The sequence below is a fragment of the Hemiscyllium ocellatum genome, chromosome 30, assembly GCF_020745735.1.
Source record: "Hemiscyllium ocellatum isolate sHemOce1 chromosome 30, sHemOce1.pat.X.cur, whole genome shotgun sequence".
Lineage (NCBI taxonomy): Eukaryota > Metazoa > Chordata > Chondrichthyes > Orectolobiformes > Hemiscylliidae > Hemiscyllium > Hemiscyllium ocellatum.
The window spans coordinates 23,296,055-23,320,598 of NC_083430.1; the positions used below are offsets into that span (position 1 = coordinate 23,296,055).

Below are 24,544 nucleotides of genomic sequence, written 5' to 3' on the forward strand. Positions count from 1 at the left end.
TCCACTCAACCAGACTACTGAGCCACTCAAATCCAAGAAACCTGTGAGGAAGCGGGGCAAGTGAGCCAGCCTGCTAGTAAGAGTGAAACTATGCAGTTTCAAGACCCTGCCCCTTCCTAGCTTACTCCTAGCAAATGTACAATCTCTGGAAAACAAGATGGACAAACTCAGATCACAGCTCAGCTTCCAGCGTGAACTGCGGGCCTGCTGTGCACTCTGCTTCACAGAAACCTGGCTCAACCCATCCATTTCTGAATGCGCACTTCAGGCTGATGGTTTTTCTATCCATCGTATGGACCAGACAGCGTCTTAGGGTAAGACAAAAGGTGGAGGGATTTGCTTTTAAATCACAAACGTGTGGCGCATGGACAGTGCCACGCTGGACAGTCATTGCTCCCCAAACCTTAAATTCTTCACCATCAAATACTACCCCTTCTATCTACAACAGGTATACTAACTCTGCGATACTAACTGCTGCGTACATACAGTCACAAGCAAAGGTTGAGGAAGCTCTGGATGTTCTGTCCTCCAACACTAACACCCTGGAGACAGAACACCCCAAGATCCTGTTTATTGTAACTGGCGACTTCAATCAATCCAAACCAAGGTGGGTGTTGCCCAAGTACCAGCAGAACATTAACTGCCCCCCCGAGGGGCCCGAACATTTTAGACCACTGCTTCACCACTGTGAATGATGCCTATCACTCCTTCCTTGCCCTCATTTCTGAACTCCAACCACAATGCAGAGTTTCTTCGCCCGGCTAGCAGGCAAAAGCTCAAACAGGAGACCCCCTCGTGGACACAAGCTCAGTGCTGGTCGGAGGAGGCAGAGGATCAACTCCGGTGCTGTCTGGAATCGGCTGATTGGGCCGTGTTCAAGCAGTCCGCAGGTACCTTGGATGAGTGCGCCATCAACGTCACAGACTTTATCAGCAAGTGTGCGGAAGACTGCATACTGAGCAAGTCAATCTGGGGTGTTCCCCAACAGGAAACCGTGGGTGAATCAGGACACACAGAACCTGCTAAAAACCAGATGTGAGGCCTTCAGATCAGGAGACCCACTCAAATATAAGGAATCCTAGTATGACCTTCGCAGATCCATTAAGACAGCCAAGGACCAATACCGATCCAAACTTGAGACCCAGACAGACACCCGGGGACTATGGCAAGGACTGAATGACATCACACATTCTAAAAGAGACAGTGCAATATAGCAGACGATGACAATTCCCTCCCAGATCATCTCAACGCTTTCTATGCTTGGTTTGAGCAGAAATTTGGCTGAGAGGTAACACCTATTCCGACAAGTCCGGACGAACCTATCCCAATAGTCACTGCATCAGAGGTCAGATCAGTTTTCTTTCGTGTGAATCCAAGGATAGCGAAGGGACCAGACAAAGTACCAGGTCATATATTCAGAGCATGTGCAGATCAACTAGCAGAGGTCTTCTCTGACATCTTCAACCTCTCCCTGCCTGTTTCAAGAGGGCCAACATCATTCCTATGCCCAAGAAGGCTCACGCAGCATGTCGCAATGACTACTGCCCAGTGGCCCTAACTTCAATGGTCATGAAGTGATTTGAAAGGCTGGTCATGGCATTAATCAACTCCACTACTCTTGACCCACTCCAATTTGCCTATCAGACCAACAGGTCCATGTCAGATGTCATATCACTTGCCCTTCACTCCTCCTGAGAGGTGTGAAGCTACGTAAGAATCCTACTCATTGAAGGCTGAACTGTGGTCAACACTATTATCCTCTTGAGACTGATTACTAAACTTAGTGATCTCTGAATAAGCCCCACTCTCTGCAACTGGATCCTTAGTTTCTTGACCACAGGCCACAATCAGTGAAGGTTGGGGACAATCTTTCATCCTCACCAGCTCTCAACACTGGAGCCCGCAGGGCTATGTACTCAGCCCCCTATAGTCCTCACTGTAACCTATGATTGCGTTACCAAATACCAGACTAATGCCATTAACAAGTTTGCAGATGACACCACCAGAGTCGGTCGAATCTCAGATGGCAATGAAACAGACTACAGATGGGAGGTGGAAGACCTGGAAACATGGTGCACTGAGAACAACCTAGCTCTCAATGCTGGCAAAACCAAGGAACATAGATTAGATTCCCTACAAAAGGGAATAGTATTGACTTTCAGCAGGATGTTACTCATGCCCCCTACACATTAACAGCACAGAGGTGGAACAAGTGGAGAGTGTCAAGCTCCCGGGACTGGTCATCCAGAACAAGTTTTCTTGGACTCTTCATATGGATGCATTGGTTACAAAGGCCTAACAACGTCTCTTCTTCCTCGGGCAGCTCAGGAAATTTTGCATAATGGCGCATACCCTTGCCAGCTTTTATAGATGCACCATCAAGAGCATTCTGTCTGGATGTATCACTACCTGGTTTGGCAACTGTATCATTCAAGCTCAGAAACAGTTACAGAGAGTGATGAGCTTGGCCCAGACAATCACAAAGGCCAACCTCTCATCTGTACAATCCATCTACCAGGCCCAGTGTTAAGGAAAGGCCGCCAGCATTCTGAAAGATCCATCCAATTCTGGCAATATTTTTTGACAACTTCTACCATCTGGGGGGGGGGGGGGGGGGAGGAAAGGTAGAGAAGCCTGAACACACACCAGCTGGTTTCAAAACAGTTTCTACCCTACTGTTAGAATACTGAATGGACTCTCAAACTCTTAGCATTCACCTGTACCTGTGTTTTGGTTTTTGCCGCTGTTTACCTATTATTTACTTATCTATGCTACTTAACTCCGATCTGCCTGTATTGCTCACAAGACAAAGCTTTTCACTGTGCCTTGGTATACCTGACAATAAATTCAATTGAATTGAATGCAGAAGTGTTCTGCAAAATGGTTATCCAACCTGCTTTTGGTTGCACTGGAGTCCACTGCCAACTAACCAGCACTCTCTTCTCATACAGTATAAATGTGGCTTTCCTTTAGCATTGCTTAGAAATTATCCAGATGTGTGCAATATGAAAAGATTTAACAAAATGTAACTTTTATCTCTGAAGTGCATTTGATCTCGCTCACCAGTGATTTTGTTTCCCTTCAGATGCACAACATGGTCAAATGAACAGAGCGCAAATAGATTCTTTCCCAAATTCTTGTCCTCCTGTCCTCATTGCAGCAGATCGCAGCCTTCCCAACAGCAGAGTCATTAAGTACTATTTCTGAATGAATCTCAATGGCACAAAGGAGAGCTATCACCATTTTCTAAAGACTAGATGTTACCACAGAACCTAACTTGTCAAGTTAGATGAAAAGGTGAAAGTGGGTACTACAGATGCTGGAGATTAGAGTCCTGCTGTCTTTTCCAGCAGGTCAGGCAGCATCTGAGGAGCAGGAAAATCATTTCAGGCAAAAGCCCTTCATTAGGAAAGGGCGTTCCTGATGAAGGGCTTTTGCTTTTGCCCAAAACATCGATTTTCTTTGCCCCTCGGATGCTGCCTGACCTGCTGTGCTTTTCCAGCAGGACTCTAATCTTGAAGATAGATGAAAAGTCAATGGAATTTGAGCTAATTAAAGAAAAAGGTTTTAGACATGATCAGAAATTCTGTATGACATTCAGCAGAAACTTCTGAAAGTTGAAGAACTGGCACTTGATCAACAGTAGATACACACCCACTGTTCAGTAACATGGCAAAAGTCTATTATAAGAATTGGGGAACCATTTTAAACTCAAAATTGATTATAGACATGAAATATACTTGTGGCTTTGGTTTTATAAAATTACTTATTGCACTTCTCACATCACAATCGCAGTTGGAGGGAGACCAGTAGAACAATAAAAGAGGAAGTCAAACATTTAAGTACATTCAAATCACTGTATTTACCCGAGCTTCATGTCCAATCAGCTCTTTGCATTCATCACATGTATTTGCAAACAGGGTGTCATAGCAAGGGATACAGTAGGGGCTGTCTTCAGAGAGGATGTATTTTCTGCCATATAGAGATTCTTTGCAGTTGTCGCAGTCAAAGCGCTCACTCATCTTCTATGGACAGCTGTTGCTGTGAATAGAAACGAAGGAAAATTTTTACTCAACATAATTGTCAAGTGTAATAACTCACATTTGTTGATTTCAAATATATCACTGTTGGTAGAAATCATGTTGCTCTGTTGCAAACTGGCAAGAATTATGGAAGAGAAATGGGAAACTAATGTATGAGACCCCCCCCCCCCAAATGAATTGGGAGTTCTGAGGGAAGCTATGGAGCAGCTGCTATTTATTGGTCCCATTTCCTCCTCCTCTTTCTAACTAATGCTTGTGTATCATTCAGCAGGCAGCTTGCCAAAGTGCTCATTCATCATAGGTGAATCCAGACAGAGTCTTGACAGCCTATTCACCCATGAAGGATCGCAGCAAGGAGTCTGGTTCTGTACTTCATTGATGCCCATGCCTTCATCTTTCCACAAGAATCACTGCATAAGAACAAAGAGGCAGAAACTTTGGCTTTTCTCCCTACTTGATACATCATCAATGGAACCTATTGGAGTGTAGTTATTGCAGCCAACATCTACGAATTCAACTGAAACAGGGATCAAACCTTGGGCCATACTGGTTCTGCACTGCTCAGTATTTTACAACAACCATCTGGGCAGATGCCAACTGTTACTCAGACAGCTTAGCATAAGTGGCACTTTTTTAAAAACAGATATGGTTTTGTTTCTCGTTTCCACAGTCTGGAGACCATTTTAACTTTTTGAGAATCTTACCTTTTTCCTCTCTGGTTTCTAGGTAACTAACCAGAAGTCAAGTTTCAGTGAACAGTGGAATGATAAAGTTGGCAACATTCAATTGAAGTGGCTACCTCATTCAACATTGAGGTGTTGATTCAAATAAAAAGTTGAGAAAGTTAAAAGATGTGAATAAGATTGCTGAGGCTATCTGGCAATTTAGTCAAACATAACTTTAAATCTCATTACAACAATAGTGCTGATCATTACTGTTAAAAACAACCTAGCCTCCCCGAGAGAGTATTCTACTGACTGCTGATATTTCTCCAAATATGAAGTTATAATAAATAGTTAAAAGTACAAAGGGATTCTGAAAATCTATTAAGGGCTTCCTGTTGAATTGGAACAACCTGTAAAGGAATTCCATCACTGTTACTGTATATATTAAGACCTCACTTGTATATCATTAATAGTATCATGTCTTCGGTTTTGGAAATATTCACACTTTAGACTTAAAATATTGGAACCACATGGAGTGTATTTCTTACTACTGTCTATGTAGTTAATGGACAAATAGATTGATAGTGTTAGCTGTAATACATGGTATTCTGGGATGTACATTCGCATAGCAACTAGTTCCTAGTTCCTTACAAACTCCAACAAATAGATTACAGTGGAGTCAAATACAACTTAGTCAATTAAAGTTAATCATTATTAAAATGTATTTTTTCAAGAAGTGCAAAATTGCTGTGTGCCATATCATTTCTTTACTTGAATTGTTTTTAAACTTTCAGTGTATATAATCACTACTTCAAGTTTTTACTGTTGAAAAAGCATGCAAGACACAAACTATTGCGAACACCACGTTCTGAACTGTAGCATTCTTAAGAAAGACAAGTTGTGATTAAGTTAACTTATATGGTTTCCAGATCCCTAAAAATCTGCATGAGAAAATGAAAAGAAAAACAAATTAAGACTCACTCGCAACGATTCCAATAAGTATCCACAGCTACCAGCAGGATTAGTACTGACAAGCTAAAGGTACACAGCACTCTCCATTACTCTCACACCAAATGCCATACTTAACAGACTCGTTTAGGCAGGAAGATGACTTATTACAAGAATATGTAACACATGGGCTATTAAGGCAGCATGCTGTTAATTTGAATCTCCATCTCACCACATCTATGCAAACCCCTGCAGCTCAATGATGGGGAAAAAAAGAAATGTCTATTAGTACTGACAGATAGATTAAAAACTGGAGAAAAAGCAAAAGCTGCCTGTATTAAACTGTCAGTTAAGCAAAAATATGAAAACAGCTGAAAGCCAGAAGTGGCAGTATTTAACTGGTGAAAAGATCCATCAGGTGTCATTAACAGAACTGTGCCACACTGACAGTCCCTGTCCTGTTCTGATCTGATCTTGAATGCAAGATGTATTATTTGTGGACCTTTTACTAATGAAGAAAGGATCAACCCAACAAACACATCACAAAAAGCAAGAAACACATTACATTCTTATTACATTGTGCACTAGCTACAGCCATAATAGTGTAGTAAAGTAGTATGTTCCCACATGTACACATGTTGCGTAACTGTTCCTTGAGCGTAACATCGGAGGTTTGGTTCACAAAGCATTAAACCTGCATTAACTTGTCACTTTGAATATGTTTCATTCCATTCACCACATGGTGGCTGAAACCAATTACTTACTTAATTGACTACATCTAGTTAATGAAATATGCAAGTGTTAATTTCAGCTGTTTACTCATTTTTACTGAGTTTTATACCGTTGCTAAATCAACAGGCTGCAGTTAGATATTAGCATAATGGTAGCATCTATATCTCTGAGATAGAAGCTTCTGGTTTAACCCATGTCAGGACTTGTTGATTCAGAAAGATGCATTTATATGTGGCCTAGAGATTAATTGCCAGCTTGTAAATTCTTCCTTTATGTCTGATGCCAGGTGTTAAAAGAGTGGGAGAGTTTCCAGGTTAGCCATCCTGAAGGCAGCAATGACAAACCATTGCTATATTTTACCCCACAGCAGGGACCAATCCAACAGAAGCCCAAGCCCCAACATTCAGAAACAAAGATGGGAAAAATGTTAGACTATTGTCACCACCTCTGACTTGGATTATGTGGGACTGGCAGCTAACACTAGTTCTGGAACTTCTGAACTTGTGTGTTAACAGTCAGTGAGAAACTTACCTCTTTAGTCTTAAGGAGTCTGAAGAATACTCCTGCCTTTTGGGCGAGCTGCCTCAATTTTTAAGTATACAGGTAATTTTATCCACAGTAGAATCATTCATAATTCGGCTTTTCCAATTGTTCAGCAACCTTTAAGTCTTGGGAGCAAGTTGGCAAAGAGAAAGCCTAGTAATTGCCAAGTCTGTATGCTGGTATTGTTGGAATTTAACCAGCTGAAAGCTTGAGGCATACCATTTCAAAACACAAACGAACTTGCCATGACTACCCTGCCTCTATGCAGTGCTATCTGGAACTTGGTGAGAATTCCAGCTCCTGGTGAAATGTCAGCCTGCACTTCAAGAGTTAAATTTGTGAAATTTATGCCAACTAGATTGGTATTCCCTGCAATTGAGAAGATTAAAAGGTTAAATTGGCTGATATTTTACAAATGGGATTTCATGGACTAGATAGAGAGAAAATATTTCTGCTCTTTGGAGAGTCTTGAAACAAGAGATACAATCTGAAAATAAGAGTCACGCCTTTCTGGAGTAAAATTCAGCATTATTTCTACACAAAAAGAAAGTGTGGTAGAAATTTAAAGCTCTCTTCTCCAGCAGCGTTTGCTACTAAATCCACTGCTAATTTCAATCTGAGATTGGTAGATTTTTGTTGACCAAAAGTATTTATTTGTTGAGGCACAATTGGGTATGTGGAGTTAAGTTACAAATTCATTCTTGTTCAAAAGATCATAGTGTAAGCCCAGATGTGTTTACCAAAGATATTACAGACCTTCTCAGCTCAGGTAAACATTTACTGGTATAACAAAAAAACTCCTTTGTTCCAAATTCTAATTGCCAGGCATTCTACTTGGAGAGACCTTGACCCCAAAGACCTTTCCCAGTAAGGAAGGCTGTGAGTCATTGCCGGATAATAATAATACACATTGTGGGTGTGAATGGAGTGTACTGTTAATGGCTCTGAAAGTTCCTATCAAATGGTTCCATTCCCCTGTTCTTTCCCCATAACCTTGCACTGCCCCTTCAAAATTTGGTTCTTTTGAAAGTTAGCTATTATCCTTGAAACTCTGCATTCCAAATTGTAACAATTCATAGGAAGACATCTTTTCACATCTCCCCTCTGGTAGTTTGCTAGTTAACCTAAATGTATGTCCTCTGGTTACTGGCTCTCCGGCTAGTAGAAATATTTTCTCTCTTATATACTCTAAGATCTTACAGACTCCAGATTTACACCTCAGCTTTAAAGGTCATAGCAATGCTACAGAGAAGCACCTATTAAACAAAAAGAAAAGTGAACACATTTCAATTCAATGTCAAGTTTTGATTTGCCTGCATTGATCTAGTCAGATACATCTATTCAGATGGACTGTTACAATTGCCTCAGTAACTTGGAGTTTGGGAGTGAGACAAAAAGCAGCCAACCTGTCCCCTCCTGACCATCATCCAATGACCCCTGTTGAAAGCCAAGCTGAAATAGGCAAACAAACATCGGCTGTGACTTTTGCCAAAGATCACCATCTTGGCTCAAACATGATTACCTCATAAGATGACCAAAGTGTCTCTGTCACACTACAGCCTTCACAAACCTAAATTTATATTCTTCCCTACTTATCAACTTACAATAACCAAATGTTATTCTGAAAGCTTAGTCTAAGAGTCATGGCTGATTCCAGTAGGCAACTTTAGCTCACAAAATGTTTGTATTTGTTATGTGACAGACAACTGCTTTATTGCTGTTAAATTTTCCAGCTGTTGTTTTAAAAGACCAAACCTTTGGAAGAACGATATCATTATTTGCAAACTGCAAGCAGAAGGAAGTTTGGATTTACAGATGGCAAAGCTTCTGTCCCGTCTAAAATGTAACTGATGACTCATCTCAAGAAAAACATTCTGAATGACAACAATTAATAAAGTAGGACAATCTGTGTCATTTCAATTACTTATTGCAATCTAATCCCAGTATTGAAATGGAACCAGAGAAAATTGGAAGAGTATTTTATCGCTTGATTACAATATGAGTTTACCTTTATTAGAATCAGTAAGAACAAATCAGTTGGGAATTCCAATTTACATAATTCAAAAGTGGCACATGTGATGAGCTACAATGCAGTTTTTGGAAAGAGGAGACTTAGGTAGCAGTAAACCAGTCCCACCCCAGTTATCCTGTCAGTTGACAGCATTGCCAACAGAGGCGAGACAAAGGCTACAACTTTTTGGAACTTACAAAGAGTATCAGATTTACCATGTTTCCCTCATAATACTAAGGATGCAGAACTTGTTCCATGACCCCAACCAGATGAATGAATACCTGAAGTAAATAATTTTCTTTAGGGATGGACTCCCTAGCCATTAACATCTGATGACCTGCTGTGTGATTTTCCTTCTTCCTTCTCCCCTGAGGCTCTGAAGTTTTTTTAAAAACATTCCTAACAGTGTGGAAACAAGCCATTCAGCCCAACCTGACCCTCCAAAGAGGAACCCACCCAGTCTGTTTCCCTCTGACTAATACACCTAACACTATGGGCAATTTAGCATGGCCAATTCAACTGACCTATACATCTTTGGACTGTGGGAGGAAACCGGACACGGGGAGAATGTGCAAACTCCACACAGACAGTCACCCAAGGCTGGAATCTAACCTAGGACCCTGGTGCTGTGAGGCAGCAGTGCTAACCACTGAGCCACCGTGCCACCCCCAGCACAGGGAAAGCTCCATCTTCTACTTTGTATCCAATAAAAAAAACTTATGAAAGGACTCCAATTCACAGATATATATTTTGATAAAGCTACAGACAGTGTTATAGGAAGTAGTGAGTAATCTCTCAAGCTCACTTGACATGTAAGATAGAACTTTGCTGCAATGATTTAATGCATCGGGTGATAAAACATCTTTTTAAAGCATTGCACAGTGCTTGTCCCAAATACTCTCATATCTGGCCAGAAAGAGGTGCTCGCAATCCCCCAATAGCATCCTGCATTGCTCCCAGTTGCTTGCAGCTCAAATTCATGCATTTTTAAAATACTGACACTAAGAATAAGACATTTTGACTGGTCCTTGGGTTGTTATGATCTGATAGAGTGTTGTAGCTATGATAATACTGCAGTTATTATTCAGGCTAAGAGACGCAGCATTGGCAGAAACGGGGCTAAGTTTGTACGAGTCGCTTGTAATTCTGACAGGAATAACTGAGAAAGGGAGCACAAGAGGTTCACAAGTCCTCCAACTGGCATTTGCTCACACGAAGACACTTCCATCACTTGACTATATTTTGAAACAACTTTACATGACATTTGCCATTCTTAAACAGAGATCTCTTCTCACGCACCTGACTATTTTAAAATAACAATGCTCTTTTGGACAGATTGCTTTTCTAGTGTAGAATGTACACTGGCAGCAGGCTTCTTTCTGACTTCTAATTGCTGTATTGAGTTCAAACACAATGTTAGAATAGCTGTGTTTGTCAGGGAGGAATCTCCATGTTTCAGTGGGGGCTAGGGGACACGTTCCTTAAGTGGTGCTATGACACTTGTAGACCTCAACTGGATTTAGCCTCTAACTGAGGTTGACATGAAAAAGTCTTTGTACTACAGCACCGATTTGTGTGTGCTGTGTGTGTGTGTTTGCAAACTGTGCAATGATTCATTCAATAATAGTTATTTGTTTCTCAAGAGAATAAATACTATACCACAAAGTGCCTGAAGCTGATGCTATGAAGTAATTATAGGAGGTCTATACGCATTGCATTGTTGTCTCCAGTGAGAGAGAGAGAGAGAGAGAGAGATGCAGATAATACAGTTATGAGTGCTGAGTTACTGAGTGAATCATCGTGCATGAATTGAAAGTCAACTGTGTATACTCATACTTGTAGCTTCCTAAAAGTTGAAGCAGACTGTCCTTGGCTAATGCTGACATCTGAAAAATTGTATGTTCTTTTTTAGATCAATGCATACCAGGACAGTGAGGCTAATGCTGATTCTGGGTCTTTTTGGGATTGCGATGAACAAGGAGATAGTGGTCGGGAATCTCAGTCATCTGTATCAATGATAGATAAGCACAATTCCTTGCAATTATACAAAGGAACAAAACAAGATTAAAGAAACAGTAAAGAAGAATTTTGCAGCAACTTGGGTTGCAGCTGCTCAATTCCTATTGAGAAGCAGGAACCTGTTCTTATTATAATCAAAGCACTGAAAACTCAACTGCAACATTAACTTGTCAAGGATTTCTCAAATTCCATTGGGTTTCAGTAAACCAGGGATTAGGACAGACAATTTGAAAAATCATCACTTTCAGCTTCATATTTCAGTAATTTGATACAATTAAAACAAATTATAACCCAAAGTAAAGCATTAATTTTATAAGTATGACAATGTCTTGGTAACGTTTGACTGTGTGAGGAATGGAATCAATGTTCTCTAACTGAGAGAGAGTTATATTTGGGTGTGATTCAAATTTCACCAGTTCTGTGCAATGCTGACAAAGAGGCTGGTACATTGAAATTCCATGGGCAAACACAGAAAACTATCCATTGAGGGGCACATCTTACATTTTTCTGTGCAATAATCACTGTTGTTCTTTTTGAATTTTACTTAATGATTTTTTTATTCTCCTTTCATCTTCATTCAAGCGAGTGAGCACCAGAGGTGCTATATTTCAGAAGAGACTTTAAATACAAACCCAAATCTGCACCGAAAGGTGAACATAAAAAAATCCCATTTTGAAGAACAGGGGCATGCATTCTCCATGGTGTCCTGGCTGATACTTATTCCTCAATCTACACCTAAATAAGTCAATGTTATGACCACTATCCGAAGGCTGTTTAGGGAGGCTTGCTGTGTGGAAATTGACTAGTGTGTTTCCTACTTTACAACAGTGACTGCACATTTTAAGTAACTCATTGGTTGTAAAATACTTTGCCAGGAAAGGCGAAGTGTAAGTCTTTTTCTCTATTTTGCAGACCCTAATACTGTTGATTCAGGCTCAGAAATCCCAGGAGGTGGGGAGCCTTAATTACACAAACAAAGCGTTCTTTTTAACTATTTAAGATGTGATGCAATTTGCTGAAGTTATTCATAGCAGGCTGGGCTTTGCAAGGTTAGAAGTCAGTAAGGCGTCAGCAAAACTGATCACTTTGGTCACCCAAAAGGCGGCTAAGTGCTGTTCGTATAAGAGTTGCCAAATTATTCTTATACTTTGCAGTGTTGGCTCATTTCCAGCATCTCCTGTGATATTTCTTTCCTCCATCAACCCTTCAGCTTCATGGCAGAAACGGATAGAAAATGAAGACAGTTTTCCCCCAAAGTATTCTCTTTCTTAATGTATGCATGTATTTTATTACTCAGCAGACCTTCTAGATACCAATACCATACATCATGAAAATTGGCGTTCAACAGGGAGCTCCAGGATCTGCTCTATCCACTATACAGTATGCAAGAACTCTCCCAATACCATCTTTCAATGCTGCGCCAGTTTCTCTCCTTGCAACTGTAACCCACAAGACAGCGTCATGCTAACTTACACCAGCTGTGGTTATCATTTACCATGTAGTTGGAAGAGACTTTTCTCTTTACTCAGTGTACATGAGAGATTGAAAAAAATTCCCTCTAGTCATTACAACCAGAAGAAGAAAGTAAGTTATGCCGTGCTAAAGAAAGAAACTCCACAGATTTTACTTAATTACTAAGGGTGAATAGCGTGGCAATTTGGAGGGATTTCAGGAAATTCTGCAGCTCAACTGGTTACTGCTTTTGAATGATCATATTACTCAGTCTGTGACATTAATACTAACCTGAAACATTGCAAATGCTGGAAATCTGAAATAAGAACAAAGAAAAAGGGCAGTAAAACTCACCAGGTAATACAGATACAGAGAATCAATGCTCTTGCATCAGATCTGAATTTTCCCAGTTTTTCTCTGTACAAATGTGAATATTTGTGTCCACTGTAATCTTAGAGCTACAGTCCCTGCCACTGTTGATTGTTCAGCTCACGCAGAAGAGATAAAAACAGCATTTCTGAAGTGGGTCCAGTTTAGGAAATATCTGCATGTTGCAGTGACAGAAACTGACAGCCTGAAATGTGAGATTTCAACATCTGCAGAACTGCCCTCAATTCTGACGTACTTAAGATTATTGATCTCTGCTATGATCAAGTGCAGATCATTGGATGAAAGCTGCTTTAAAATAGCTCTGAGATATTGCTGTGTAAACAATGGAACACGCCCACTCAAGGCCTTTAAACTACTAAAGTATTGTTGCTACTAAATTCTTGAAAAAACACATCCTTAAATTTTCACACTCAGTGCTTTTTCCTCCTCCTACTTTTGTAACAGATCAGTGAACAAAATGTGCTTCTAAACACTCTAGTACAGTCTTTTTTTCTGTACTTAGTGGCCAAACTTAGACCACATGTATACACTGGATCTATTCTTGGTGTTACCACTGTTTCCATTTAAGCTGTTATGTTGGACTGTCTCATCTATAATCTTTTAGATGAATTAGTTGTGATTTTTCTTTGATTATGCCACAAAGGCTGGGCTGTTCCATAAACCAGCAGATGCCTGTTGTAACTATGCCTACAGCACATGTTAAAAAAAGGATTTGCATTTATGGAGCTTCTTTCACAATCTCAAGTCGTCCCACAGCTCCTTAAATCCAATGAAATAACGTTGAAGTACAGACACAGTCATAATTTTGGCATTGCATTGCCAACTTAGCTCAGTAGTTGTATTTTTTGTCAGTGTCAGAACTAGAGAGGTTCAAGCTCCACTCCAGGACTTGAACATGATGCCAAGGTTGACATTAAAGAGCGATGTGACGCAGTGCTGTCTTTCAGATGAGCATTTAAATCAAAGTCCCATCTAGCTGCTCTGATGGATGCCGAATGAACTGACAGAACTAAAAAGAGCAGGAAAGTTACTCCCAATGTCTTGCCAACACTGATATCTCAATCAATATCTGTAAAAGAGACTTTCTGGTTTCTGCCGTGAGAGACATGAATATGTGGAAATTGCTTGCTGTTTTTCCTTACAAAAGAAAGAATTTTCACTTCAAAAGAACTTAATTGGATGGAATAGATTTAAGGTTGCAAGAGACAGGCGTTTGGTCTCTCAGGAAATCAAGAGATTTTGGGCACAGGTGGGAAATTGGAGTAGATCAGCCATGATCATGTTGAAAGGCGGAGCAGACTCTGCAGTTGTATGGTCTACTCCTGCTTAAAACATGGAGTTCTATTGTTCTTTCCTTACATGCAAAAGAGGAATGAGCTTTCCTAAGACCATTACACCTTTTAAAACTTGACAGATCTACTGGTATCACATGTGGCCAATAGGAGTGAAATAGATCCTGTCTATTTCTTTACAAAAGACCAGCATAACGTAGAAGCACAGGTCATTATCCTATAGCTCAGGAACTGGATAGAAAATCATTAAGATGTGAAAGTCTTTTCCAACCTTGATCAATCAAACCCATTTCATTTTTAAAATTTCATTCATTGTGTACTTATGTGAAAGTGTTAACTTGCTTTTGTAAAGAAACCTGTAAAATACTGTTAAAATGTGTCTGTTCTGTTTTTCATCAATTTTGGCATTTGAGTAACAGCAGTTCAGCTCATTAGGCATTATATTTTTTACTCTATTTTAACAAAACAAAAGGGGCTTTTCTTATTATTAGGGCTTCCAATCACTGTCCTGGAGACAAATTTGATACCACCTCCTAATTGTCAAAAGACAGAAAAGTCTTATCTGATCTTGATAAATTGGAACTGAAACCCTTGAAATACATAGCTACGCCACTTTAGATGTTAATAACACATTGCATTTCATCAAACTTGGCTTCAGATCTTGATTGTTCCTTTACAGTTCCTATCGCATCACTATCCAGCGTATACTTCCTGCTCATGTGGTATCTGGCCAATATCTTCTCAAAGTTTCAAGTTGTGCAACTCTTATTTTTTTTCTTTGCTGTCAGAGTGTAACCTTCTTTCTAACAGAGAACAAGTCATTCGGTTCAGTCAGGAATTATTTTTCACTCAATAATTATAACCTTTTTAATCAGGCATACTGCAATTTTCATTATTTCTAATGTTTTACCACCGCCTGAATGCATGGAGTCCTTCAACAGCTATGGGTTTCAAAAAGTTGATTGCTCCCAGTCTCACTCAAATAATAATACTCATACATGGCTAAGAGTAGCACAGCCAATCCTGATCCTCTCTTAACTGGACAAGTCTGCACTTATGTCAGGAATAGCATTCAAGAGTATGAAATCGATCCAATTTTCCCCTCCCTGAACCACAGCTAACTGTAGCACTAGCTGTGGACAGACATCACTTTACATAATTTACATCATTCATGAGCAGCTATTTAAACTCAGATAAACTATGCTAGTTCCCTCTGAGCCATGCGGCCGCTATCAAGATTTTTTTTAAAAAAAGAGAGTACTCTATGTCACAAAACAGATAGTTCTCTGGATGATTACTCTACATATAAAAGATACAGGTGACAGTCTGTACAAGAAACCACCTCCTTTGAGGAATGTGGATAGTTAAAGATTTACTTGACAAATCATGTGAAACACTTTGCAATATACTTCTAACCAGCTGCAGCATATCCTTTTACCTTGTTTTACTAGACTTAGAACATAACAAATGCATAGTTTTCACAAATAAAGCAAGGTTTTCCTTAAACAGGTGATCTTTTAAAGTGCCCTTTAATAAGTTAAAAAATGTCTCCATAATTGCAATACCACACATCAACGTAGTGCATTAAAGCAGGAAAAAAAACACAAGGCGCTGAAATTCTGATCCCTTTGCTGCAAAGACTTTTTCAGTAGAAAAAGGCTTTGATTAATATCGAAATGATGGGCGTTTTGTGGCTGAGGTTGAAGCATTTGAGCAAATGCAGCAAACAGAGAATGAGTTCCCCCATTCTCTGCCAATTCAAACTCTTGCTTTGCTGTGGATACTCAGCAGCTTAAGCAGCAATATCCTTCAGACAAAGGAAACATTAAGCAGAGAATAAAGAAGAGTAAAAACAAAAAAGGGAGGGGGACAGAGATGGAGACATGGAAGAAAGGGTAGAAAGTGAAAAGGAAGGAATAATATATAGTGAGACACTGCATTCAATTGTTCTGTGTCCATTTAGGGGAGACTGTTTACAATTGATGTTTACTGTGTCTGTTTGGTTAAGCCTGGCTGACTCAGGAGAAATCTGTAGAAAGAGGAAACTAGTTGGGGAAGCATGCAGTAGACATTTTGTAGAATAAAGTCGATGATACATTTATCCTAAGTGTGTCAGAATAACATATCAGATCACATGGAACTGGATAAGATGTCCTCTCTTACCATCCTCTGCCGACAGATGTTGCCTTATATAATGCTTCAGTTTGTAAAGTAGAAGTAAGTTCCTACACTCAGAATCTGGAACAATTGCTACAAAGCTTTAAGAGCAGTAAAGTATACAACAGAATGAAAGAGGGAAAAGCAAGAGTTCATAGTGTCAGAAAAAGAGGAAGAGAAAAGAGACAAAGCAAATGAGCAGAAGTTAAAAGATTTTTAAGTTATACACTTGCAGCTTCTTAGACCAGTTCAATATTTCAGCACTTGATCACTTCAATGCAGAATATCTTGGTTAAAAAATACAGATGGTAAAAAAAAATTAAAAAGTTGGAGATTTGATTATTGTAACTGGTATAAAAGGACTATGGGTATTGTTGCAAAATTAGTTTCTGCTTTATAACCACTGGGATCTGACTGAGGAAATGGAAAGTAATTGCTCATGAAGTCCAGATAAAACCCACATCCTTGTGGCTTCCAGCCATTGCTCAAAGGTACCCAAACTAATTTTTGGCATGTGACATCATAAAGTGTCAAAAGGAAACTCAGTTTGATAGAATGCAAGCTCCCATCGAAACACTCTGCTTGGAGCAGAAGGCAACAAGAGACACAATAATTCACTGCACACATGCTTCGGATAAAACTAGAGTCTTATGAAATGTATTCCACTATTATATGCTTGCTGATAAAATAAAGCAGTTTATGTTTAATCACAGAATAGATTTCTGAAACCTGATTATCGAGGACAACAAGAAGTGATACCAGAGAAGTGGACCAATTTTTCAGCTTGCTGTTATTAACTGTCATTTCTAGGCTAATTATGTGCATAGATAGTGGTAAAGTTTGGTGGAATGATTAGGTTGCAGTTTAAGGAAACCAATGATTAGTTGCTGGTGATTAGAGATTTTCACTATCTACTGGACATAAAAGAGCTACATTTGAACACGTGGAGCCTGTGACCTAGGTGCCTGATCTTTACAGTGGATGGAGTGATTCATTTTGCTGACATTCCTCACTACCATACAACCAGAGCTCCAGGAATGTTCTACCCCAGCCTTTGAACTCTGGACTCAGAAATAGTGAGCTATTTCACTGTAGTGATTTTGACTTTGCTACCACTTTGTTTCAGCTGGGTGCAGCAAGTTAAAGTCATCTCTGAAATGGCAAATGCATCGTACGCTGAATCACATTTCTACTTTATGGCCATGTTAACACAACAGAGTATCTTTTGTAGGCATGACATTAGGACAGAATCTTAACCCATTCTGTAGATGGAAATGGGCTTTCGAGGAATTTTAAAAAACACTCTTTAGTTTCAATTTCCAAGTATTGTTGGTTATTGCTACATGATACTCTCGCTCATATCAACAGGTTGTCTAGTTTGTGGTAAGGTAATTTTCACATCTATACTAGGATGTAATAAACTGATACACTGAATAAAATCCAGTTCAGAGTCTATGATTCTGATAAATACACAATAACTTCTTGTCTGAACTGGCATGGTGTACAGGTATGCTAATCTGACTGTGCCTTAATTTAAAAGTATTCACACATGTACTCATCTAAATATGGTACATTAGGAGGTCAGTTTGCAATTACTGAAAATTTTGGGAATACACAACATGTCAGAGGAGTAAATCCCTTTTAATACTATTCAATTCTAAACCCAATGATAGAAAAACATAACTCTTTGTTTTGAAAGTTTCCCGACATGGTCCTGAAGAGAACCACATTTCCTCATTTAACAAAAGCACTAATTAACAAACATCCAATGTTTCACAAACTACTTCATTCTTTACAACATTTTTTGGAAAATCAAACTGACCAGTTTGCCATGATGCAAAGAACTCGTACCTTTCTTCAGAATAAGTAGGAAACTGTGAGATTGCTTTTGTGTTTTAAATAACATTGAATGATGTAAACAGAACTTTATACATTATCTTTTGAATAAATTTGATAAACATCAAATGTTTCTTCATTAACATAGCATCATCACTATTCAGTGACATTACTTTGATTACTAAAAACACTGATTCCATTTTGGTTGTGAAATAACTCTTCACAGAAAGTTAACTAAGTAACTGTTCCCAGCACAAGTCAGTGTTAGAAACTGAGTATCTGCAAGAGAAAAGTTTGCTGAAGCTGATCTTAGTATCTTCCTGAAAAACTGGTGTGAGGACAATAGGAGAAAGGTGAGGACTGCAGGTGCTGGAGCTCAGAGTCAAGAGTGAAGGGCTTATGCCCGAAACATCTATTCTCCTGCTCCTCGGATGCTGCCTGACCTGCTGTGCTTTTCCAGCACTACACTCTGAACACTGGTTAGGACAATAACCTATGTACTGTTCCCAATGGCTCTCCAATTCTTGACATTGATTTTGATGACACAAAACAGCTGATTATGAATGCACACGTACAAGAGAAAAACAAAAAGTATATTGTAACATGAAACATAAAGATTTAATAGAACAAAAACATTTGTTACAGCACAGGAAAAAATAGGTACATAAATTACACCATCTTGATTTCTTATAAAGTTAACGTTGTTATGTATTATGACTTAATAGAAGAATAATTATTGCTGGGGAAATGATTAAACTGCATGGAGTTTGTATTTGAGAAATGTTAGAAACTATTGTTCATTCTTCCCTTAAGGGGTACTCCGTTCATTTGCCAACACTGTCAGATATATGTAAATTGCCCCCTGCTTTATATTTATCACTTAAAGGAAAGCAAGTTTCTGTTTGCAGTTCATAAATGCACATTAAGGAGAAACATATTCTGCCATTAAGTCACAGCAGAGTAAAATATTACAAGCTGTAATATTTAGAATTTGTATAGATATTAAAGCAGCAGGCTACTATGACAATTGTGTGTATGGATATGTGACTCTCAGGAGAATGTCTGATGACCTTTTAAAAACAATGCAAATGCCGGGCATGTGGCATTGCGGTTATGTGAATGATCTGTTCCTCAGGGCTTTTGTTCTCAATGTTTCCTTTTCCTTTCTGTATTAAACAGCATGTTGGTCCTCAACTGAAAACTTGGAGTTAATCAATAAGCTGCTTTATTTTGCAGTCAATAAGTTGGCACACGGGTAAGTTATATCAATACTTACCTATTTCAACTTACGTTTAGTCAATCATGCAATAAGAAAATTAAAATATGGTAGTTTCTTCTGAATTATGCTTAGAAGCATGTACAGAAAATTCTATATACATGTTTGCATGTTTAAGATCTGTATATTTATCTCAGTTGTCAGGGACAATCATTCACTAATGATTCCCCCATGAAATTCTGCATATATTTATAAATATATACGTTTGGTAACCAAGGGTATGGTTTATATGAGCATATATAGTGTGTATCTGTGACTACGTATATTGAATGGACTAAGTGTGGGTTGTATCTGTATATATGAGGATATTGTATATTTTTGTACATATATTGTACAAATGAAAATTGTTTGTTCTTGTGATTCAAAATAAATCAGGGAGCTCTATAGAATCTATAGAATCCAGCTGCCTGCTTTCAGGTCAGCTTTGTACATTTTGGATGTGGACTTCAAAACAGAAAAACAGGAAAGTAGCAGGAAAAGGAAACACATTGTATTTATTCTGATTTTATTTTGGATTAGACATTCTCACATTGCTCCCATTTGATGGTTTGTGGCATCCAATTTTGGCATGAGAATCTAAGTTAAATAAACCAAAAGGTATGTAAATGTGTTGTATTATCATTTCCTGTTGCTTTTGTGCACCTTCTGCAGGATGATATGCTGACTTCAGATGAAATATCAAAAGGAGACCTATTTATTTGATTCTTTAGTAGCATTTAGATATTGCCTGAGGATATCGGAGGCCTGCCTAAAGTGCTTCATGGTAATTAATAAATTCAAGGATCACATGTTCTCTCAGGGAATGGTGATTGAATAATTTTCCTTTGGGCAGCTCTCCACCGACGTATGAAAAGAAAGCCTTGCATTAATATATAGTAACCTTTCCAACCACAAGATGTCCCAAACTGCTTTACAGCCAATGAGGCGCTTCAGAGTTGTTACGTCAGAAACTTGTCAGTCAATCTGTACACAGTAAGATCCCATGAACAGCAATACGCTGACCAATTAAGCTATTTTTGTGATGTGAATATAGGCAAAGACACCAGGCGTTACTCCCTTGCTGGTCCTCGAACTAGTCATGGAGTCATCAAGAAGTACAGCACATAAACAGATCCTTCGGTCCAAGTCATCAAGTCGACCAGATATCCCAAATTAATTTAGTCCCACTTGCCAGCATTTGGCCCATATCCTTCTTAAAGCCTTCCTATTTATATAACCATCCAGATACCTTTTAAATGTTGCAATAGTACCATCCTTCAGCATCTCCTCTGGCAGCTCATTCCACACACGCATCCGCTTCTGTGTGAAAAAATTGCCCCTTAGGCCCCTTTTAAATCTTTCCCCTCTCATCTTAATCCCATGTCCTCTAGTTTTCGACTCCCCTATCCCTGGAGAAAAGATCTTGATTATTCACCCTGTAGTGCTACAAGATTTTTAAGTCCACCTGAATCAGCAAACAGGACCGATTCTATGTCTCTTCCGAAACACAGAATCTTCAACGGTTCAGCATTCCTTTGATAATGCATGTGAATGTCAGTCTGGATTTTTGCACTCAGATTGACTCAGAATGGGACTTGAAATCAAACTTCCTGATACAAGCAAAATGCCATCAACAGAAATACAGTTGATAAAAATCAGAAATGTTACCTTACATTGAATTGTACTCACTATGAAAAGTCGAGTATTCTTCTCATCTGACCAGAACTTTTTCTTCAATTAATATCACTTACAAAAAAGAAAGCAAATCTGAACTTTTGTTCATGACAATTTGTGAAATCATTGTATATGATCCATTAATGCAAATATTATCCATTGTTACGATGTAGTAGTGGTGTATGGTCACTAAGATGGAAAGTGTTTTCTGAATTTAAAGTATAGCCACAGCTGCCAGTGTATAACAGCTAAGAGACAGGCTGTTCCAAAATAGATACATTTGACAATTGATTGTTAAACAGATACTGTTGGATACTGTTTTGACAACAATTCAAATTTAACCAATTAATTTAAATTTCAATTGAGTTTGAATTTATTATATTGACAACACTGGGGCAATGAGAGGGTACGGTGTTGGGGGATATAAAATACGAGGGCAGTTTGAAAATTGGTCAGAGCAGCTGCTATCCAAAGAAATACACATGGTGCTCTCAAAGAAATTTCAGAGTGCACTATCAAAAAAGGTCCCTTTTCCTGTAATAGCAGTAAAGGTAGTAGTAAGACCACCCGGGGAAGACAGCAGAATCGGAAAACCAGAAGGAAGACAGTAGAAGACGCTGTGTGGACTTTGAGAAATTAAATTAACATAATGTTTAATAATTCCCCGAATTGTCAGAGGGAAATTGAGAAACAAACTTGTAAGGAGATCTCAGCTATTTATAAGAATAATAGGGTAGTTATGGTCAGGGATTTTAACTTTCCAAACATCAACTGGGACTGCCATAGTGTTAAAGGTTTAGATGGAGAGGAATTTTTTAAGTGTGTACAAGACAATTTTCTGATTCAGTATGTGGGTGTACCTACTAGAGAAGATGCAAAACGTGACCTAATCTTGGGAAATAAGGCAGGGCAGGTGACTGAGGTGTCAGTAGGGGAGCACTTTGGGGCCAGCGACCATAATTCTATTTGTTTTAAAATAGTGATGGAAAAGGATGGACCAGATCTAAAAGTTGAAGTTCTAAATTGGGAAAAGGCCAATTTTGACGGTATTAGGCAAGAACTTTCGAAAGCTGATTGGAGGCAGGTGTTCGTAGGTAAAGGGACAGCTGGAAAATGGGAAGCCTCTAGAAATGAGATGGCAAGAATCCAGAGAAAGTATATTCCTGTCAGGGTGAAAGGGAAAGTCATCCACCATTCTAAAGAAATTGAGGGTTTGGTGAAGAAAAAGAAGGAAGCATATGTCAGGTATAGACAGAGTAGATCGAGTGAATCCTTAGAAGAGTATAAAGAAAGTAGGAGTATATTTAAGAGGGAAATCAGGAGGGCAAAACGGGGACATGAGATAGCTTTGGCAAATAGAATCAAGGACAATGCAAAGGGTTTTTACAAATATATTAAGGACAAAAGGGTAACTAGGGAGAGAATAGGGCCCCTCAAAGATCAGCAAGGCGGCCTTTCTGTAGCTCCACACAAAATGGGGGAGATACTAAATGAATATTTTGCATCAGTATTTACTGTGGAAAAGCATATGGAAGATATAGACTGTAGGGAAATGGATGGTGACATCTTGCAAAATGTCCAGATTAGGGCGGCACGTTGGCACAGTGGTTAGCACTGCTGCCTCACAGCGCCAGGGACCTGGGTTCAATTCCTGCCTCAGGCGACTGACTGTGTGGAGTTTGCACGTTCTCCCCGTGTCTGCGTGGGTTTCCTCCGGGTGCTCCGGTTTCCTCCCACAGTCCAAAGATGTGTGGGTCAGGTCAATTGGCCATTCTAAATTGCCCCTAGTGTTAGGTAAGGGGTATATGTAGGGGTATGGGTGGGTTGCGCTTCGGCGGGTCGGTGTGGACTTGTTGGGCCGAAGGGCCTGTTTCCACACTGTAAATAATCTAATCTAATTACAGAGGAGGAAGTGCTGGATGTCTTGAAACGGTTAAAAGTGGATAAATCCCCAAGACCTGATAAGGTGTACCCGAGAACTCTGTGGGAAGCTAGAGAAGTGATTGCTGGGCTTCTTGCTGAGATATTTGTATCATTAATAGTCACAGATGAGGTGCCGGAAGACTGGAGGTTGGCAAACGTGTGCCACTGTTTTAGAAGGGTAGTAAAGACAAGCCAGGGAACTATAGACCGGTGAGCCTGATGGCGGTGGTGGGCAAGTGGTGGTGGCCTCTGAACAGGCTGGGGCTGTTTTCCCTGGAGTGTCGGAGACTGAGGGGTGAGATTATAGAGGTTTACAAAATTATGTGGGGATAGGATAAATAGGCAAAGTGTTTTTCCCTGGGGTCGGGGAGTCCAGAACTAGACGGCATAGGTTTAGGGTGAGAGGGGAAAGATATAAAAGAGACCTAAGGGGTAACCTTTTCACACAGAGAGTGGTAAGTGTATGGAATGAGCTGCCAGAAGAAGTGGTGGAGGCTGATACAATTGCAATATTTAAGAGGCATTTGGATGGATATATGAATAGGAAGGGTTTGGAGGGATATGGGCTGGGTGCTGGCAGGTGGGACAAGATTGGGTTGGGATATCTGGTCGGCATGGACAGGTTGGACCGAAGGGTCTGTTTCCATGCTGTACATCTCTATGACTCTAGATTATTGGAACAGCACTTTTGTAGAGCTGTGGTCAAATAGTAATTGGTTAAGAAATTTGTTAGTGGGTTTTGTTTAGTAGAGGGAGGAACATAAGTTGCTATTAGTGGAATAAATAGTGGAAATTAGGAGTTCCCTTACACTCACTCACTTTTAGCAGATTGAGGTAAGGTGAGCTTTTTTGGGTGTTTGGCTTTAATTAGCAGAGGTTTGACCTCTGCGTCATAACACCATCCATTAATATAATGGCACAAGTGATCCTCAACATGAGTCACATTTGTGTGTGTCCATCTAGAGTAAGCACGGTGATCTTCAGAATAATGATACATTCTTCATAAAATTGTCTGATCTATGAAAATGTAATGGAGGTGATTGTACTGCAATACCCTTGTTTCAAGAAAAAATAAACTTGAAAGTTGCAAGAAATATTTTTGTAGAAATTCAGTTATTTTTGATATTGTTACTGGCAACAAACATTTCCATGATGCCTAGTTTGTGGAGACATATTCCACCCCATGCAGATTGGCATATTGACCTTTCACCTTTCCGACCAGTGTGTGGATTTAGTTAAGGCCATGAGGCTGCAAGTCTCCATTGTGCGAGTTGAAAGGATTCTCTATGAGACTGTTCTGTTCAGACAGACCATAAAAATGGCAGGGAAAATTGAGCTTCTCTCTCAAACTAGAAGTACTTGACTATATAAAAAAGTCTTAAATGTGAGAAAAGTAAGTTTATCAAAAGCTTCTTTCTGAAACAAAATGATCCATGTCAGGCCTGCCAGGAAACTCCTCAGACAGGACCTGTATATATAATTCAAATTCACTTACAGTGGGGGTAACATATTGTGAACTTTAGCTACAATTCAGCAAAAACTGACCATCACAAAATACCACCCAAAAGAAGTGGTACTTTGCCTGCCTGTTGCTTCTTTTGAAA

At 39.4% G+C, this 24,544-nt stretch overlaps 1 protein-coding gene and 1 long non-coding RNA gene across 6 annotated transcripts in view; one reads left to right on the plus strand and one right to left on the minus strand.

Moving 5' to 3' along the window:
• LOC132830135 (uncharacterized) overlaps positions 1-19,342 on the plus strand; it is a 60,282-nt gene extending 40,940 nt beyond the window's left edge. For 2 of the 3 annotated variants that reach the window (XR_009646331.1, XR_009646330.1), the window contains exon 5: positions 4,770-5,218. This is a non-coding gene — a long non-coding RNA (uncharacterized LOC132830135). Of the gene's footprint in view, positions 1-4,769; positions 5,219-19,267 lie in introns of those variants that run through there. The other variant, XR_009646332.1, reaches the window with a different exon arrangement.
• The window catches only part of fhl3a (four and a half LIM domains 3a), a 108,199-nt gene that overhangs the window by 24,266 nt on the left and 59,389 nt on the right, over positions 1-24,544 (minus strand). For 2 of the 3 annotated variants that reach the window (XM_060847639.1, XM_060847641.1), the window contains exon 2: positions 3,867-4,041. In XM_060847639.1, the coding sequence (XP_060703622.1) occupies positions 3,867-4,022 (156 nt within the window). In that variant the 5' untranslated portion in view covers positions 4,023-4,041. Of the gene's footprint in view, positions 1-3,866; positions 4,042-12,767; positions 12,959-24,544 lie in introns of those variants that run through there. The other variant, XM_060847640.1, reaches the window with a different exon arrangement.